This window comes from Protopterus annectens, chromosome 1.part1 (genome assembly GCF_019279795.1).
Source record: "Protopterus annectens isolate FY-2018-M chromosome 1.part1, PAN1.0, whole genome shotgun sequence".
Taxonomy (NCBI): Eukaryota; Metazoa; Chordata; order Ceratodontiformes; family Protopteridae; genus Protopterus; species Protopterus annectens.
Window position 1 is genome coordinate 522,473,817 of NC_056726.1, and position 14,245 is coordinate 522,488,061.

Genomic DNA, 14,245 nt, shown 5'->3' on the forward strand with positions numbered 1-14,245 from the left:
CAAGAAGTCAAAGGATATGAAAGGACAAAATGTTCTTGATGGCTTGCTCATATACACAATCTTTGGGGGGAAAAAAATGCAACAAATACTGCAGTCCCTTAAATAAAAGTGCAAAGGATGGGTGGTCAGATTTTACACTGTACAAATGAATCATTCTATGCCTGAGGAATTTAGTTCTTCTGCATGCTACTGAAGGTACAGCGCTAACAACAGATCTTAAATGTGTCCTGCACATGGAGCAGGGCTGTAAACATTACTACTGAAGTACTGTTCAGCCAACAGAAGGAACAGGGAAGGGAGAGGTTGCCCTCCACTTAACTTTTGTCAAGTGTTCATATTTTTCTTTGATAATTGCTGCCAAATGGTATACAATAAGTTTAGTGTAATGTGAGAGTGCAAGCAGACAGAAAATTATAATATCTATTCCTCTGAAATTGGTTCATATTATTTATTTGGTATACAAGACTCCAATTACATACTCCCTATCTCACCTGCCTTTTACAAAATCTTAATTTTTCCTTATTAATCTAATTCCATCTCTAACTAGCCTTATATATATATATATATATATATATATATATATATATATATATATATATATATATATATATATATAATATACATACAGTGTACACACCCCTGTTAAAATGCCAGGTTGCTGTGATATAAAAAAATGAGACCACAATATATCATTTCAAAACGTTCCCCACATTTAATATGATCTATAACCTGTACAATTCAATTGAAAAACAAATATCTGTTAGGGGAAAAAAATATAAAAAATAAAAAACGTAAAATACGCTGGTTGCCCAAGTGTGCACACCCTTAAACTAATATTTTGTTGAAGCACCTTTTGATTTAATTACAACATTCAGTCTCTTGGGTACATACCTGCCATCAATTAGAGAGACCCTGATTAACCTCAAATAAAGTTCAGCTGCCCTAGTAGGATTTTCCTGGCATTTACTCAGTTGCCTGTTACAGCAAAAGCCATGGTTCGCAGAGAGCTTACAGAGCACCAAAGGGATCTCAATGTTGAAAGCTATCAGTCTGGAGAAGGGTACAAAAACATGTCCACACCATTGGATATACCATGGAGCACAGAGAAGACAGTCATCAAAAAGTGGAGAACATATGGGACAACAATGACGCTGCAAAGAACTGGGCATCTCTCCAAAATTGATGAAAAGACAAGACGAAAACTGGTCAGGGTGGCTGCCCAGAGACCTATAGCAACACTGAAGGAGCTGCAGGAATTTCTGGCAAGTAGTGGTTGTGTACTACGTCACAACAATCTCCCATATTCTCCATATGTCTACACTATGGGGTACGGTGCAAGACGTAAGCCTTTTCTTGCACAGAAAAACATCCAGGCCTAGCTAAAATTTCCAAAACAATACATCAAGACTCCCAAAAGCGTGTGGGAAAATGTGTTATGGTCTGATGAGACCAAGGTTGAACTTTCTGGCCACAATTCCAACAGGTACGTTTGGTGCAAAAACAACACTTCACATCACCAAAAAAACACTATCCCCACAGTGAAGCATGGTGGTGGCAGTATCATGCTTTGGGGTTGCTTTTCTTCAGTTGGAACCGGGGCTTTAGTCAAGGTGGAGAGAATTATGAACAGTTCCAAATACCAGTCACTTTTGGCCCGAAACCTTCAGGCGTCTGCTAGAAAGCTACAGATAAAGAGGAAGTTCACCTTTCAACACGACTATGACCCCAAATATACATCCAAATCAACAAATGAATGGCTTCACCAGAAGAAAATTAAAGTTTTGGAATGGCCCAGCCAGAGCCCAGACCTAAATCCAATACAAAATCTGTGCTGTGACCTGAAGAGGGCTGTGCACAAGAGATGCCCTCGCATTCTGACAGATTTGGAGCATTTTTGTAAGGAAGAGTGGGCAAATATTGCCAAGTCAAGATGTGCCATGCTGACAGACTCCTACCCAATAAGACTAAATGCTGTAATCAAATCAAAATGTGCTTTAACAAAGTATTAGTTTATGGGTGTGCACACACAAAGTATTAGTTTAAGGGTGTGCACACTTATGCAACCAGCGTATTGTATGTTTTTTATTTTTTCCCTTACAGAGTGGTTTGTTTTTCACTTGAATTGTACAGGTTTATAGGTCAAATTAAAGGTGGGAAAAGTTTTGAAATGATTTATTGTCGTCTCATTTTTTTATATCACAAAAACCTGGCGCACACACACACACACACACACACACACACACACACACACACACACACACACACACACACACACACACACAGTTCATGCAGAACTGACTGCTAATTACACCCACTTCACCAGAAACAGAAGCTGCAGAAGAAAGGAATCCGGCTAATATTCTTTGGCTACTACTGTAAACAAAACAAAACAAAAAGGGGAAATAACAGATAAGAGAAAAGGAAAATAATCAAAAAAGGTAAGACTTGATAAGAATTAAACCCTTCAACTAATAAATTAAGGCCAGACAGTAGGGAAAAAAACTTTTGTATATATTTAGTATATAACTACTCTAATAAATGTTGGGTAGGAAGAAGAAAGGATCCTTATAAGATTCTCACTACTATATAAATTAAGTATCTTTAGAACTCATGACTCAGGAGGTCAGGTGAATGACTTAGAAAATATAAAACACACACAAAAAAACTACTGTTAACAGCCATAGGACACTGGCAGATCAAGACTTTACCCAACTTGTTGCACGGCAATGTATTTCTTAACTGGACCTATAGATATGGGGCCAGATTCAATAACACCTACACTAAGTGTACAGGATATGTATTCAAGAACATCCCTACCACATTTTTTATGCTTTCTAGTCCCTCAGAAAGTAAAGTAAGTATACATGTAATCTACACATCTCTGTCAATACTTAAAGCTGCAAGAAAATCAGTAGGAAACTAAAATTAGCAGGAAGAAGGTGTGAGTTATGCCTGTGTTGTCTGCTCACACAGAACGGTGTACACTTAGTGCAGGCGTTATTGATTCCTGGGGATGGTTTTTTACCTTCATATGGCAGCAGAAGAAACAGAAGATTAAAACAGACGGGCTCTATGTAAATGTTTCTAGTTCTGCTTCTCACCATTCCTGCAGTACATTATTATGCAAGACCAAAGTAAAGAGTGCAGCAGTCAACATGTACAATACACAGCAGTCTTGCTTCACATGGTTTAACTGTTTAGAACTGTTTAGAGTATGTAACTTAAAGAGCACAAAATGTGCACATGGCAGCAGCAAGTGATATGCAGTGTTTTCCACTACTGTTGTAAACTCTAAACAACAGTAGCAATTAAAAAATGTGAACACAACCACAGGGAAAAAAATAAAGAAAACAGGATCATGTTTAGCTGCCACTATTCAAAACTGCTGAATTTTAACTGCAGTGCAAGGCAGTTAAAAATTTTTAAATGTTTGCAAAATGCCAAATCCAACGGCGTAGAGGATTAAGCCCTGGCCCTGACTTGGGCAACCAGAGTTCCACTACTGGCTGGGGCATGGTAGGAGGCAGGTGAGGAACAACAAGGCTCAATTCTGCTTTCTTTTGGGGGCGGTTTTACAAGTGCTTGTGACAGCACTCTCTCTGGTAGAAATCATGGTGGAGACCAGGGATCACTCATAGGTGCTTGTTTACAGGGAGACGAGGCCAAATTATGACACTAACCAGAAGCATGGAGTGTCTCAATGCACAGCAATACTCACTGCATACCAACCACCTGGATATGAACAAGCCTATGCTGCAGATGTGGTTAAAATTGGGGGAAAATAACAGAATTGCTGTCTTAGTCATAACTCCTCTCACTCAGAGCTGTCAAATAATGGGAATGAGTAAGTCAATTGGCTAACAGGGGAAGTCATGGTTGGCAGGCAAAAATAAAGTTTATTACATGCCCTGTGTTACAACTGTATGAATAGAAAATGACATGATGGAAACGTAAAAATATAAATGCAATTTGTTTTCAATTATCTACAGTCTAGTGTCATTAAATGATTACATTTATGAGAATTATTTGGAAATAAAGGACAATATCTAAAAAGACTATTTTCAAGATTTTGCCTTTATGAATGTAATACAATACGTGTATATAAAAACTTTAAAATAAAGAAACCCCAGTTACTCTGCATATTGTATGCTGCTTATTCAGTGTAAAGCCATTTCAAACTAACAGCTTTGAAGGATGCCAATGTGATGGAAAATAGCTGGCTGTGGGTTTCATAGTAGCTGCTGGCAACAAGGGCTCAGATACTATCCCAGGTGCTAGAGGAATGGAAAAAAGAGAAGAACAAGCATTCTAAGGGCTGCTTACGCTCTTTGAGGGGTGGGGGATTCCCTATTCACAGTAGCAGTCTTGATAACCACAAGGACATCTAGGTTGAAAATGACATTACTGATAAGGTGGGGACTAAGGTCCTGGACAAAGTATGGTTTGGCAAAAATGTAGGCTGACCTGCTGTTGGGCTCAATACACAGAGCTTGAGAACAGAACTGACCGATGGAAATGGGATAACTAAAAACACCACATTCCACTATATATTGACAAATGTATCACTCCTGCTATCCAATCCTCAATCCTGGTAGGTGGGAGAGACATACAGGAAAGTAAATTCACAAGTGGTAAGGATCTTGATAATCTAAGGTCTATGTGGAATAAATCTGGAAGATAAATTCTCCTACATAATGTCTATGGGATGTGGGAAGAAACTGGTGCTTTCATTCTGGGTCAAAATTAAACTATGGTTTGCTGATAACCCAAAAAGAGAAAAACATGCATGTCTACTGTCTCTGGCCTTTGCTGATTATATTGAGAAACATTGTGAGACTCTGCAATGCTGCTTAACGTTAATCAAGTATTTCATACATCTGTGTGTTTTCCTTGATGTTTACCATGCGTGAGTGTGGCTATGTTCTCTTCTCTTTGCCAGTGCAGCCAGTAATGTGAAGCAATCCTTAAACCTTTCCTCAGTGCAATTGTTCAGGGTGTCATTTTTCCCTTTTCTTGTTATCTAGTTGACTAAGTCACTGACTGGAAACTTAACAAGAATACAAATACTAAAGACAAATATCCTTATTTCTTTCAGAGGGACAAGCCCCATTCTGCCTACCTCACATTCAGTTACTTATATATGCTAATTCAATGTTGCAGTTCCTCAGGTAAAAACCATGTACTACTCCCAATCTTAGAAGACTTCTGAGTTTCAACATACTATGAGCTTTCGATCAGTGGCTTTATGAAGTCAACCAGATGAACACAGTTTTTCCCAATGACTCCGTAAAGTAGCCAGTTTTCTCTTCTATTATCACTAAAGTATAACTTCTTGTGCTAAAAGAGCAAAACTTAAATACTATTTATGGTTAACTTTTCATATTACAAAATAATTCTGAAAACTGATCCCTGTTAAGCAGCATAAGTTAGGACTGTTCCCGCAACTCACTGCTCTTGCAAAACATCAATCATCACAGCAGAGGCCCAAAACCTACTGCAGAGATGTGATTACAAGACAAACGCTTAGTACTTGCAAACTGCAACACAAGTGTATCCAGTCCCTTAGCAGTATATCAACCTCTTTTCTTACACAACGCGATATGCCAGCATATTATCTGATAATAGTGTTATGCATCTTGGTGGAAAGAAGTGTAAAGAACACAAGTGAGACAGCAGTGCAGAAGCAGACAGAAGAGGTTGCTTCATCTCTGTATCCAACATCAGCAAATTCATGCAACTATCTAGTCCCACAGCCTGGTGCACCAGAGAAAAGAAATGTTTAGGCACCAACAGAAGGGTCACATGGTATACATTTGGTTCCATCTGAATCAGTTATCTTGCAGGATGAAGTCATTGTATCTAGTACATTGCATTCTACATCCATTTCACCACATTCACACTCAAGTAATTTGTCTAACATTTGCTTTACATCCAAGTCAAAAAGTATAAAGCACAGACTTCAAAAATAACAGATCGTTTAATATTAGAGAAAGAAAGACAAAAATTGTACTCAAATTTAAAAAGTGAAACTGTAATTTGAAGCAGCAGTCTTTTCAGTGCAAAAAACAAATCCTTGGACTTTCTTCCTGGGTTTATCAGAAAAATCTATGTGTATAATTTTAAAATGCATACAATCACATCTACAAATTAAACTGTTTGCTTAATGGTAACTTCAAGATTTATAGAAGCCATCATTTCTACACATACAAAGAAATTGCACATTCTTAAATAATTCAAACGGTAACAGAGGGAAGCAAACAGAAAGTCAGGATATTTCAGAGCAAGTGGTAAGACTGGAAAGCAAATAAGAACTGAGACTATTTCAGAACTTTATGTCCTTTTTAATATCAGTGATGATAAACAGAAATCACAAAACTCAAATCTTGCTACTGGGAATACTGCCAATAAAAACAGAATGGCAAAGTAAGATATTGGCACAAAATGTTTTCTCATAGGAAATAACTGAAGTACAACTATTATTTCTGAAGGAAGGCAGACATGTATGCTTGTTCTCCATGGAAAGAATATAGTGAACATTTTAAATTGCAGGCATACTTACAGTATTCTTCTGACAGATGATTTCCTATAGGGAAAAAAGAAGAAACATAAAACAGGTGACAAGCACATTCAAAATCCAATAAAGTCATAGCTAGAGGCTACAACAGATGCACATCACTCATGTGAATATGTACACACATTGTTTTCTCTTTCTTTTTTACATTCTGGTACTCAAGTCTGTATATTACTGTTTCCAAAATTTCCTGTGAACACAGCTCTATTACATATCACATCCATATACAGAGACTTACTAAAGAAAACACATCTTAACAACATTAGATAAGAATATTTGTAATTGCAACAACGCCAAGTCCTGTACTGAAGCAAACCAAAAAAAGAAACACAGCATGGGCATCCAAGTACCCGAAAGAAATCAGAAAGGTTCATATTGAAGGAACTTTAATTATGAAAAAGGAATCAAGAAAATGTTAATGGAAAATTCTAAATAAATCAGACATATTTGTATATAAATGATAGTAAGCAAGTCCAACCAGAAAAGCAAGAGACCATGACAGCTTCAAAAGGAAATGGAGGAAGTAAGCATAGATTTAGGGCAAAGGTAACAATACAAGAGAAAGCCAAGTGATAAAAGACATCTCATACTGGCAAAATGTGGAAATATGTCTTAATACTTTATTTAACAGAAGTAAACTGAGCCTAGGTACTCCTTTAAGCTATGACAACTTTACCTAGCAAAACAAATCGCGCAGTGATTACAAAGCATGACGTTCGCATTACTTTAGAAGAAATATCACATCACGGAAAAGTGAAGTAAATATAATAGTGATGCTTAAGTTCAGAGATAATGTTTACATTTATACTATGCGGAATACTGAGATCATACCATAACACCATACACAGTTTGTGTCTTTCTGCTTTTCCCAGTTAGGGGTCGCCACAGCGGAACTCCAGCCCACTAATGATTGGTAGTTGATTTTTACATGCAGAGTTACCAGCCCTGACGCACAACCTTCAACGAAGGTATGCCCATTCACGCATGTCTCCATGCAGATGACACCCTAGCTGAGAATCGAACCGGACAGCGTCTTACTGTGAGGTGACAACGCTACCGCAGCACCACCGCGGGTACAACACCATACACAGTCCACATGTGAAATAAATTCCAGTCGTAGTTGCAATAGTACAAGGTAGATTTATATTCTTCTTACCACAGGGCATATTTTTCCTGTATGTTTTTCCTCCAGATCTGCTAATCATCAGTCTCCTTTCAACTGGTCTTGATCCAAAACGTTCCCCCTGCACTAGGGAGTCCCCAGCACTGAGAGGTGAGAACAGACAAGCTGGAGCTGTCATCCAAGAAGCTATGAAGGTGCTTTTTGCTCCTGACCATATCCTTGAGGTGGGTTTTGAGGACATTTCTAGAGGCTTTAGCACCTCCCACAGATGATGGAAATGAGCACCGACATCATCAGCGTATACAATTCCCTATACCTTGGGGATTCTCCCCACATACTTAATGATGGCCACTGCATTTAGCTTGGTAAACTAAGCACATACCCTTCAGTTGTATGTTGTACCACTGCCAGCAAAGCCTATGACTGCTGGATGCGAGTGCAGCCAGTGACCAATAACCACTAGTCCTTCCTCCCAGAGTATGGACAAGCTAGCATCAGCCACTCATTTCCACCCTTTCACACCTGGCCCCTCCCTCTTGCAGTGCTGCTAACTGAACTCAGGTTATCTGGGGTGTAGTTAGGGTTTTATCACAGTGGTCAACAGAACAAGGGGCTATGACATTTTCTTTTTTTTTTCTTTTTGTTTTTTGGTGGGGAGGCATGACACAGTTTTGATTTAATTGAAGGTTTCTTTCTGAGCTACAGTGATGCTCAAGTCAAACTGTATAAGTAGTAAAATTTATAAGACAAACCTCCTGTAATGAAAAGTGAAGGGGGGCAAGCTCTCTGCAAAAAAAAAAAAAAAAAAAAAAAAAAGTATTAAGTATAATCCAGTTCACATGCACTTAAAGAAACCTAAAAAGGCTAACCATCATTTCAGCATTACTCCACACCCTGTAACCCATCCATCATTTATCCATATTTATGGGGTCATGATAAAATGAAGCATTTAGGAGTATGGACTAAAAATGATTATGGTGTGGCAGCTAAGGATACGTGGAAAGAGACTAAACAAAAGATAATATAAAAACTGAGAAAATGGAAGCTGTGTTAGATGGCTATTGATAGTAAGATACAAACAATTAAAATGTTTTTAGTCGTCCCTTTAGTCTTACACACAGGTCAGACATTTTTATCAACCAGAAGAGAATTTGTAGACAGCAATTAATAAAGAGCTGAGGGATTTTATCAGGGAAGGGAAGGGAAGGGAAGACTGCAAGAGTCAATTGGGATTAACTTATTCTTCCAATAGTACAAGGCGGATTGGGATTACCTGATTTGAAGGGGTATTTCAGAGCAACTCAGTTAAGGTTCCTAAATATGGCACAAGCAGAAAACTATAATTCTAAGTGGAAAGAGATGATGAAACAGAAGGAAAGCTCAAGAAACAAGGAGAAACTGGGATTTTGGGTGCAGGCCTTTAAGGAGAACAATAAGAAGTTATGTTCTTACCATAACATTCCATGTTAGTTGTCTTCTCGCCTTCTTTCTTGCTGGATGGGTTCGGAGCCAATCCTCGGCTCCGACTCAGCCTATACTATAGCTCGAGAGCTATTTTTACCGGCTCGAGGCAGCCCTATAACCCACAATACCATGCGCTAACTCCCCAGATCTCGTTTGGTAGCCAACACATAGTATAAATTTATTATTATAATCCTCATTTCCAAGTACAGACTGCCTGCTAGTAACACTAAAGATACGGGGAAACCGTAACATATTGTAACTCATGAAATGGAAGGACTCGGAGACCTTCAAGTCTGTCCAGGCTAGGGGGGCAGGAGGGAGGGACGCAAGAAAGAAGGTGAGAAGAAGACAACTAAAATGGAACATTATGGTAAGAACAACTTCTTAATGTTAAGTTGTCATTCTCGCCTTCATTCTTGCTGGATGGGACAGCGTCCCTAGCACCTTAGTCCTGGGTGGTTCAATGGAACAGACTCCTGAGTACGGTGGAACCAAAGCCAGCTCTATTTCTGGAGGCTATATCAAGTTTGTAATGGGCAATAAAGGTATGTTGGAAAGCCCATGTAGCTGCTGCACATATGGCATCTAATGGTAACCTTGCTTGAAAGGCCGTTGATGTTGATAGTGCCCTAGCTGAATGAGCCTTAGGCCTAGACAGAAGTTGCCTGTGTCTCAACTCATAGACAAAGGTAATAATGGATGTCAACCATCTGGAAAGAGTAACCTTTGATACTGGAAGCCCTTTCTTCCCTTCAGCATAAGAGAGAAAGAGCTGGTCTGACTTTCTGAGTTGTTTTGTCCTGTCTAGATAATACCATAGTTGGCGATGAACATCCAATGAATGTAATTTCTGTTCAGCCCTGTTGGAATAGTCTGGGAAGAAGACAGGCAAGTCAATAGAGTGGTTTAGATTTGCTTCAGAGGACACTTTCGGTAGGAAGGAAGGATTTGTTCTAAGAGTTACCCTGTCTTTATGAAAAACCAAATAAGGGGGACGGACAGACAAGGCTTGAAGTTCAAATACCCTTCTGGCAGATGTTATGGCTACTAAAACCAGAGTTTTCCAAGAAAGAAGCTTGAGGCAGCAAGAGGCTGCGGGTTCAAAGGGAGGCAGAATCAATGACGTTAGAACCAAATTCAAATCCCATTGTGGGGGCGGATCCTTAACTGGAGGTCTAAGCAAAAAGATGCCCTTGAGAAAGGCTTTACAGAGTTTGTGGGACATATTTGCTTCTGAGAGCCCCACATGAAAATTAGCAATGGCCGCTAATTGTACTCTGATAGTGGCTAACGATGACCCTGAATGAAAGAGCTCCGCCAGAAAGTCTAGAACCTTATGAATGGGTGCATGGAAAGGATCTAAGGACCTAGCTTGTGCCCAGAGCGAAAAACGCTTCCATTTACTCGCATACGTCTTCCTAGTATTGGATTTATGGGAAGCCAGAATGATATCACGGACAGGAGGAGAAATAAGGGGAAGCCTGGCTATGGCTGGAAGTGGAGCAACCAAGCTGTGAGGTTGAGGGAATGAAGAGACTGATGCAGCTTGCCCGTAAGATGGGTCAACAGATCCGGAAGGGGTTCCAGTTGCCAAGGCTGTTCCAGTAGGTAACTGTGCAGGAACGGAAACCATACTTATCGAGGCCAAAACGGAGCAATGAGGATCATTCTGGATCTCAATGCGGTTGCTTTCTGAATTAATTACGGGATCAACGGTAAGGAAGGAAAAGCATATAGAAGACCCTGGGGCCAATCGTGAACAAGAGCGTCTCTGGGGGGATGGCCTGGTAGAGGAAAGAGTATGAAGAAGTCGAGGCACTTGCGGTTTTGAGGAGTTGCGAAAGGATCGCAGCAAGGCTGGCCCCACTTCTGAAATATTCTGTCTGCTACCGCTTGATTTAGAGAATAGTTCTGCTCAATCTGTCCGCTATGACGTTGGACTTCCCGGGGATGTGCGTTGCTATCAGAAACCGTTGAGAGGAAATCGACCATTGCCAAATTCTGAGTGCTTCTCGACATAGGGGGTAGGACTTTATTCCACCCTGCTTGTTTATGTACCACACCACAGACATATTGTCAGTTTGAATTGTTATAGTCCCTGTGGGAAGAGAGCTCTGAAGGGCTTGCAACGTTAAAAGCACCGCCCTCATCTCCAGGATATTTATGTGCAGGTGGCATTCTAATTGTTGCCATGTGCCCTGGACCGTCCTGCCCTGATAGTGCCCCCCCACCCGATCAGGGAGGCATCCGTTGTCACCGTGGCAACTGGGAGGGGGAACAAAGGGTCTGCCCTGAAAAAGCAGAGGGGAAACCATCCACCAGGAAAGATGATTCTTGCATGATGGGGTTATCAAGATGTTGTGAGTCATTGGGAGCTGTTGAAAGGACCACTGAGAAAACAGCATCCACTGAAGGATCCTCATGTGGAAGCGGGCTAATGGGAGTAGAAGGATCGCCGCTGCCATGAGGCCTAATGCTTTCAATACTAGCTTGACTTTAACTCTGTTGGACTGAAACAGGAACTGAACATTCCACCGTATGTCTGTCACTCTCTGAGGTGGTAATGTTGCAGACATTTTTGTGGTGTTTAACACGGCGCCTATAAAGTTTATACATTGACAAGGCGACAAGGAGGATTTTGCAAAATTTAGAGAGATACCTAGATTGTTGCAAAGTTGAATAGTGTAATCCCTGGCCATTATAAGATGCTGCTTGGTGGTAGCGGAAATGAGCCAGTTGTCTAGATATGGAAACACCTGGAATCCTTTTTGTCTCAGGTGAGCCATGACCACTGCCAAGCATTTGGTGAACACCCGGGGGGCTGTGGTGAGACCAAAGGGCAGGGTTCTGAATTGATAATGACTGGCTCCCAGCCGGAAGTGGAGAAACCTCCTGGAGCGCCTGTGTATCTTTATATGATAGTATGCATCCTGGAGGTCTAACTAGCACATCCAGTTATCTCCGCCCAAAAAGGGTAGAATGGACTGCAGTGTTACCATCCAAAATTTTGTCTTTTGTACAGAGTTGTTCAATCTGCTGAGGTCCAAAATGGGTCTCCAGTCTCCTGTCTTTTTTGGTACCAAAAAGAATCTGGAGTAGATTCCGGATCCTAGCTGATCTGCTGGGACTGCCTGGATGACTCTTTTTTTTTTAACAGCTTTTTTATTTCTAGCTGTGCCTGACCCCTTTGTGTGGGTGGTACGTCTTTTAGGGGTCTTGACGGTTGTACCGGAGGGGAAGTGAAGGGAATTTTGTAACCCCCGGATATGATCTTCTGTACCCATTTGTCTTGGGAGAAGGATTGCCAGGCTTCCGGGTACAGAGATAATCTTCCCCCGACTGCCTCCGAAGGCAGACAGTCGGGCAGCTTCTCAGGGATGCTGAAAGGGTTGGTCAGGGAAGGATTCCCTGGAACCCTGGTTCTGTGGACCCCCTCTGCCCCTGGGATGGCATCTGTTATTGCTCCCCCCTCTGCCTCTGGGGGGAAATTCACCACATGCAGCAGGCGCGACTCCCTGTGGTTTGCGGAACCACATCTTTCCACACCTCTGTCCCTTAGGATAAGGTCTAGAAGGTGTGGAAAAATGGACTCCCACGGCAGAGAGAGTCTTACCATCTTGCTCGCATCTGGTGAGGGTATTCTTCACCTGAGGTCCAAACAATTCTGAACCATCAAAGGAGGTGTTGAAGGACGCCTTGAAGGGATCGGCAAAGTTACAGAGTCGCATCCAAGCGTGACATCTCAACGCAACACCTGTGCCTGCGGCCCTACTCGCTCCATTGGCTACGTAGGAGATAAGCCGCATGGAGGAGTTAACAATGGAATTCAGGGTGGCCAGCTGGGAGTTCATCTTGTCCTGTTACCCCGCAGCAGAAGGATCCTGTACAGTTTCACCCAGTTCTTTGAGCAAGTCTCTCAAGGCGGGTGAAATGACAAATAGTTCAGCGATCGCATAGTAAAGGTCGCTGAAGCAAATGTCCACTTACCATACCTGTCCATGGTCCTGGACTCTTAGTTAGGAGGATGAACAGGTACAGAAGGATCAGCCAATTCCTTCTTAATGGCTGCTGCTACCACCATAGCATCAACTGAAACACCTTTGGTGAGAAAGGATTTGTCCTCTGGAGCAGAAATAAATTTAGAGAGCCTCCTAGGGGTAGGTTCCATTGAATCAGGAGCTGCCCACGCCTTTCTAGCCACTACCCTCCATTAGTGGGTCGAAAGGGGGAGACGCCCAGGAGGTGGAAGGGCGAGATCCAAAAGTGTCAAGGTAAACAGACTCGTCCTCGGAGGATTTGAGAGTGGACCAATTTCACCTCTGTCTCAGGATCTCTAGGATGTCTGAAAAAGAGACATCCTCAGAGGGGGATCTCGGGGAACCCTCCGACTCATCCAAGTCGGTGTCCGATGTGACAGACTCGGGGGAGTCTATGTGCTTCCTCTTGCACTTTCTTTTCCTAGGAGGTTCCCCTGAAGCTTCAGGGGAGGCCTCGGAAGAGGAGGAGACAACCAAAGTGGGTAACCCTACGCTTTGGATCTCTGCTGTCAGATGCAGGAGGATGGCCAGAGACCATAACAGGCACTGTAGAGGGAGGAGCTGCAGAACTTAACCTTGGAGTGGACACTGGGTCCAGCATGCTCCTCATCACCTCAAAGACTCCTCTATCAGGTACCAAGGGCAGTCCCGGTTTCGAAGAGACCCGAACCACTCCCGGCACTGACAGATAAGGCTCCGAGAATGATATCGGGGCCAAACTAACCAGAGCCGAAGCTCCAAGAGGGAGAGCGAGGTCGGACAAGGGTCCGAGGCCACTCGCCCCCTCGGAGCCGACAATGAAGTCCCAGCGCCTGGACCTCTCCACGGATGGAACCAATGAAGAAGTCGGAGCCAACGACACCGGAGCCGAAGGTGGAAGTATCGGCTCCGACGTGGGCAAGGTTACAGTTCCGACAAACTCCAGCTCCGAACTCGAGAGGTGAATTGGAGGAGGAATCGATAGCGGTACCGAAGGAGCCACAGTCTGGTGAGACGGGCTTTGGAGCATTTGGGCTAGTGCCTGAGATTTTATGAGCCTACTGACCACCC

At 42.1% G+C, this 14,245-nt stretch overlaps 1 protein-coding gene across 1 annotated transcript in view; it reads right to left on the reverse strand.

Moving 5' to 3' along the window:
* MAP3K5 (mitogen-activated protein kinase kinase kinase 5) overlaps positions 1-14,245 on the reverse strand; it is a 2,923,819-nt gene that overhangs the window by 2,098,928 nt on the left and 810,646 nt on the right. Inside the window, exon 3 of the mRNA XM_044087116.1 lies at positions 6,560-6,583. Coding sequence (XP_043943051.1) covers positions 6,560-6,583 — 24 coding nt within the window. The remainder of the gene's footprint in view (positions 1-6,559; positions 6,584-14,245) is intronic.